Consider the following 6,876-nt stretch of genomic DNA (forward strand, 5'->3'; position numbering starts at 1 on the left):
TTTATCGTTTAATCGAAGACCGAAATATCCTCGTATGTTTTTTTCAGTTATAATATACAATTTATTATACATTGATACACTTGTAACCTACTTAGGTACTGTACAGCAGAGCGATATCCACTTATCCGCTTTTTTTCCATAGACATTTTCTGACAAATTTTCAACTTTCTTTGATGAACATTTTTTTTTTTTTTGTACATTTTATAAGATAACTGTTTTTATTTTTTAGGAATTCTAAAATGTCAGCAGATAGACGGCCATTCGCTTTCCTATTTTTATAATATAATATATATACTAGTTGAGTGTATATTCTATTAGTGTTCGCGTGTGATAACTTTTGAACGACTTGAGTACTTGACTGTTTGAGGTAAAAGTTGTATACTTATATCAATAGATTCCTTGACACGTGCAGTCTAGAGGGTGTTATTATACTGTTAATAGCGTTCTTACGAGGATTTTGAGATTTGCAATGAAATCAAAAATATTTTTGTTGACATTGGTACTATTTTGTAGGTATGCAAATGGTTGCCATTAGTTACTCGGGTATAGATGAAGTAAAAGCATGCTTCAATTCATCCCTTTATGGCCTAGAACAAAGAAACTATATCTTAAAAGTTAAAAAGTTAAAACAAATATGAGATTTGAATGTGTGTCAATTATATTATACTCAAAAACTATTCAACCGATTTTGTGAAAATTTCAAATTTTTTAAAGATATTAGGAAAATTTAGTGTGTATACCTTGAACACCGTTTGATTTATACAAAGTGCCAGAGGTGAATTGTCCATCTCGGTCGAATTAGTTCTCAAATAGACTTACATCGACGCCGATATGCTCGTAAATTGTGATACACTAAAACCATGATACACCTATATATGGCAGTGGCTTAATTAGATTTTTGTCATAGGGGGGGGGGGGGGTGAATATGATTTCATCCAGTAGCCCCGCATTTAAAGCTAGAGGCCTTAAGTTAGGACTCCGAAAATGTTTGCATATTATGTATAGCCGATGGGGGTGGTCGTGGTTTTATGGCTAAAAATAAGTAGATGTTGGTTTATCCTAAATTAATTGACTCAAAACTGCATGATGGATCATTTTCAGTAAAAGTTATATAAATAGATTTCTTGAGATTCGGAGGGTGTTTATAAATTATTTTTTCAACCACTTTATATAAAGGGTAACTAGGTAGCTCAGATATAATTTTTTTTTACAGCTCACGAAAAAATAATATTTTTTTGTTTATTTAAATGGTTGTCATTGCCCATTGGTATATATCATATAACCATAAATATTATAATAATTAGTATAGAAATAATGCGCATATTAGGTAAACATTATTTTACAAATATATTTATGAAAAAAAAATAAATCTTTGTCACGGGCAACGCCGGGCGGGACAGCTAGTATTTATACAGTGAAATTTCCATATTACGAAGCCTCGTAGACCGTATAGTGGCTCGTGCATAAAAAAATTCGCATTACACAGAATTTCGATAAATAACATTGAATAAATTTGGTTCTCATAAATATTTCGATAAATTGAAAATTTTGTTAAATTATGGACGTTCGTTATTAATGGAAGTTTCACCGTATATAAAATATAATTTGATTTATTTGATAAGAAATTAATACGAAAAATAATCCAGTTTTCGAAAATGTTCACAAAAAAAATTGTTCATAAAAATCTGCATCACTATAGGTATAGTATGTGTGTGTGCGTGACACGCACATATTATTATGTATTCATGTTTTAACTATTGCCATTTTATTGTCTTGAGCCGTTTAACATCGCATTTTATTTTATCTTATACTTTGGTGCCTATATACCTATGGCACACACGCACAGACAAATAATTTTATAAGGACGCAACCGGTTTCCCGCAGTGGCTGCCGTGTCCGAATAATGACGTCCAATGAATTCCACACGCTCTGCGCCCTATAACCACCTAATCTAACCGTTGCATGTTTTATGTAAGTAAGTGCCTATATATATACACTTGGCACAGACTTGCAGTCGGCGGCCTTGGCCGCTAGGTGTATAGGAAAGAAGACATAAAGTTTTTTTTTAATCCATTATAAATTAAACTGGCAAGGATCGGTGAAAAAAAAAAGAGTGTAATATATTAGTGTATTATACCTATAGGTACCTATTTGCCGAACGATGCGATAGGACTCGATTTCCATTGGCCATAACTGCGGTTATTATATTGTTAATAATTTCTTATACATCATACGTATATGATATATAGCCATTTAAGTACGCAAAAAGTCTTAAAATGTATGAGGACAGACGATTTGTTGTTGCCTACATTTTATTGTCGCGAACGCCGAACGTTTAAATGCATATTTCATAGGCCGCTGATCTGATCAGCCGTGAAAAATATTGAGTTAACATTTTTAACTATTTGACGTACCTACTAATAAAATTAAATAATAATATTTAATGGAGATCAAATTATTTTGTTTTCTGCGGGCTCTGACATTACCTTAAATCAGGCGTTTTAGATAGGCAAATTGATTGTATAATGTCATAGTCGTAAAGTTCAAATCATTTGCTTTTTTATATAATATGTATAATATAATATTTTAACCTTGTCAACATTTTTTATATAACATTATTTTATAAAAACTAATAATCAGTTATAGCAATAATTTAACTATAATATTTACTATATGTGGCTTATAAAAACAAGAAGTTTCGAAAATATTGTAAATTTATTTTTGTTTATACTTTGAAATTTATTTAGATTTGATTAATATATTATAATATTGTAATTAATGCCAACAATTTTAATTTATTATAAAATTATGTAATGCCTAATTTATTATAATAATTTATATGTCGCTAAATAACACATAGGTACTGCTAAACTGCTCGGTAGTTTTAATATTTACGCGGAATACATAATAACCTCGACACATTATTTAAAAATCGAATGACGCGTTATAAGTATATTGCAATAAAGATATAAAGTTCGCCCAAATATTCGCAAGATATCGTAATTAATGTTATAGATCGGAAATTTGGATTTCTGTAGACTTAGAATTTGTATTTAAAGTATTATAAGTTACTACTTACTATGCAATTATATAAATAGGTAGGTATATAATTTAGGTAAGACAGGTACATCATATTTTGTAGTTTGTACATCTATTATTTACCTCCCTCCCAAATCAGGCTACAGACTTACAATGTTACACAATGAAGTTTTAACAATATAGACATTTATGATTTTGTAGAATACCTTATATTAGTTATTAATTATTGGTCTGATTGTATTTGTGTATCGTATACTAATTTTATCAATAATACACTGTTGTTTATTAATTGTTATGCGCACTTAAGTCTGCTAATCAACCCCTTTGTTAGATTTTTTATACTTCTACTTTAAATCTACCTATAATAGGTCTAAATCGGTCCTTAATTTCATAGTTTATTGTTTTCATATATATTGTTATTTATTACTTATGAACTTTGAACCAAAAAGCACATTTTAAATTATTTCAATAAAAATAGATATAGCACAAATAGAATTATAATATCAACATAAGTCTTAAAAAAATCATTTACAATCAACCATTCGGTGTATGTTCTAAAAATGTAAAATTATTTAAATTTCGTAGGCATCAAATGAAATTTATATATTTAAACATATTATATATTATTTAGAATGATTTTTCGTGACTAATAAAACTTTAAAACTATTGGGCATTGGCAGGTACCCAGGATCCATGTAGTATCATAAAATGTTTTTTAGTGCGTATTAACATTTAAAAAATAACTAATGGTTCCTTTGTTTGAGTGATACTTATATTGCAACTATAAAATTTCGTATCCAAGGCAAACTTCAAGTGAAATCGGTATCATCATTATACCATCTTTTATTTTTTTGGCTGATGTAATTTATTGTGAAATCCACTATTAAATAATGTGTTTTTCGATTAGTAAAGTTTTTTTAACATTTCTGGTATAACACCAAAAACCAGTTTTGATTACGGAAAAATGTGTCAATTCTTGGATAATTCCCATGAAACGAAGAACACGCATTTTTTCAGCCATTATATTATTATGTCTGCGATTGTGAATCGCCCGGTTTTTCTGGTTTTAGATTGAGAATCCAAAGAGCACTGCCAAGGATTATAGACCATTACGTTAGAAGATGGTCTTGTAATCGTTTGCAGATTTTTTTATCTGATATTGACATTTTTTAGTCGTTGTGTGTTGTTATTATTGTGGAATAATAATACATAATATGTTGTGTATTAGGTATACACAATAAAGGTTAAGACTTTAATAAATAAATTCAAAACGTTCCATTTGTTGTACAAATTGTTTTTATTTCAAACTTAAACTCTACATAATGACATACATATTACACATGGTAAACAAAAATAATATGTTCGTTTGGGCATACATATAGGCTGTGATATACATCGTTCACCTATATGCGTCAAACGAGTACATACATAAAGAAGTGACGACGGAAACGTCAACTATGAGAGACATTTCTTTATAGCGTTCGTCGGGAAAGATAAAAAAAAGAAGGAAAAGGAAACCAAAAGAAAAAAAAAAGTTCAATTGAGTCCGAATTTCGGGTTTTTGATCAAAATACAATTTGAATAAAAACCAATCATCAGAACGATGAACCGAACCGAATTGTAGAATTTTTTTTCTTTTATTTTTCTTGTTCTTTTTCAAGACGAGGGAAGGAAGAAGTGGTGGATGTTCGATTATTTGATGCTTACACAAATAAACGTCCGGCAGTTGTTGGATTCGTTGATTTCGTCATAATATATATTTCATCTAATACCGTTTGGCGGTGTTGATCGGGAAACCCCTCTCGTCGTATTGACCGGCATCGGCGGCGGCGTTCTTGTAGGCAAGTTCGTTGGCACGGACCAACGCCTCTGGGAGTGGTGGTGGTGTGGGCAAATGTGCTCCCTTGGCGACGAAACCGTTGTCAGCGTCTGCGAAGTATTCTACTTGGTAGACAACGCCGTCTGGGCCGGTGTACAGGTAGTACCCTTGGGCAACTTGTCCCTCGGCCTCGGTGCCTGGGTTCTTCAGGTATCCGGATTCGCCGGCTGAGATTCCGTTTCCGGTCTGGTAGCTGCGAACAATGGGAAAAGCAAACGGGCACGTGTCGTCATTGATGTTTTATATTATAATAATATTATAGTATAAGTAACAATTATTAAAGAGTTATTATGATAATAACGGCGACGATAATATAATAATTGTATATATTTTGTATGTAGGTATAAGACGTTCGTCGATTACATATTGTAATTGTTCGTTTTTCTTAGTGTTCCTTAGAGGCAAAAGAATACAATACAATATTATATATATCGCGATTTCCATTCTATACTATTGCGTGTACCAAGTAACAATGTATACGTATGACTGGTACAATAGACACTCACCTGTATTGGTAAGATCCATCGAGGTTGAGTTCTTGTGTCTGGGCGATGATCGGGATGGGGGTTGTGGCGGCGGCGGACGGGGCGTAGTAGGCACCTTGTGGTGCACCGAAGACAGCGCAGGCCGAAGCCAAAACGACAAATGCAGCCTGTAATATAAAACATCGATATTTAAGTGGACAATAAAAATTTATCTTGTAGTCGTGAGCTAATACGTAGGCATATTACTATGGGATTGGAAAACACTGTAATCATACACATCTATTGCGTGTTCTAATAATATAATAGACGGTACGATACTCCGCTGAAGTATAGGTATATTATGCTAAGTACAGATTAAGAATATTTTGGATGTTGGCCGTAATCACAATAATGTATACGAGTCACCGTGGCTGGTGCTTCACGTCGAACGCGGTGTTCAAAATAATGATTAAAAGCGACGGTTATACGTCTTGTGCGTACATCAAAAGGAAATCGTAGGCATTACTCGGTAGTAATAATATTATTACAAGTGGATGCGCTGAAGTGTTGTGCGTTACGTGAAACTCTTTTTCCCGGTGCGATCGTGCAGCTCGGCTCGATATTATATAATATACGATTATAATAAGCTTTTATTATATTTTAAATTTTTGTATTATTATTGTTGGCCACCGCGTGGCCCGTAAAAAACGCATCGTCACGGCACAATATTATTATTATTTTTTTTAAGCTCGCAGTGTTTTATTCACCCGCACAACTTTTGCGTCGCAACTGCACCACCGATGTTGTAGATTGTAATATAATATTATTATAGTTCGAATCACGTCGCATAATAATATATGTCCGCGAATGTAGTAATCCGATGAGGTACGAGCGAAAAACACGATTCCCGGATGAAACAACCACGGTCGGCCTCACATGTTCGCTGCGTATTTATTTAGATATAATAAAATGATGTTCAAGTAGATGTATATTAACACGAGATAAAAAACCGACCGTTGAAAACGTAAAAAGAACGACGTTTTTCGCGTTCGAACTGCGGCGGGTTTAAAAGCGTATAATATGTAAGTAATTTATAGTATAAAATATAATATGTGTGAAAAAATTAAAACCATATTATATGTAGGTAATAATATTATAATAGATATACTCACGGAGAAGAACATTGTGGTTTTTTGGATTTTGTTGACGGTTGTCTGGATGAGTAAAGTGAACTGTTGTCGGATGGACTTGAGAGTGCACACAATTGTCTGTTGGCTGTCGGTAAACCGTTAAATACTCGAATTCCCCACCCCGGCGCGATGCGACTGGATAAAAAAACGGTGCAGGTATCGCACTAGATCAAAAACGCATACACGGTGTACGTCCAGAGACGAGAGCGAGTGAGAGATATGTAGAGAGAGAGTGGTGTGTGAGTAGTGAGCGTGTGTGGCTGTGGTGATGAGTGTGAGAGAGAAAACAGGAACCGCAACACGA

The 6,876-nt window shown here is 33.1% G+C and overlaps 1 protein-coding gene across 1 annotated transcript; it reads right to left on the reverse strand.

Moving 5' to 3' along the window:
* Nucleotides 1-4,317: 4,317 nt before the first annotated feature.
* Nucleotides 4,318-6,648, reverse strand: LOC100169171 (cuticular protein-like). The gene is given in 3 exon segments (NM_001162838.1): nucleotides 4,318-5,111; nucleotides 5,425-5,570; nucleotides 6,555-6,648. Coding segments are annotated over 3 exon segments (465 nt in total). The 5' UTR covers nucleotides 6,567-6,648; the 3' UTR covers nucleotides 4,318-4,804.
* Nucleotides 6,649-6,876: the final 228 nt, after the last annotated feature.

Source organism: Acyrthosiphon pisum, chromosome A2, assembly GCF_005508785.2.
Source record: "Acyrthosiphon pisum isolate AL4f chromosome A2, pea_aphid_22Mar2018_4r6ur, whole genome shotgun sequence".
NCBI classification, from domain to species: domain Eukaryota; kingdom Metazoa; phylum Arthropoda; class Insecta; order Hemiptera; family Aphididae; genus Acyrthosiphon; species Acyrthosiphon pisum.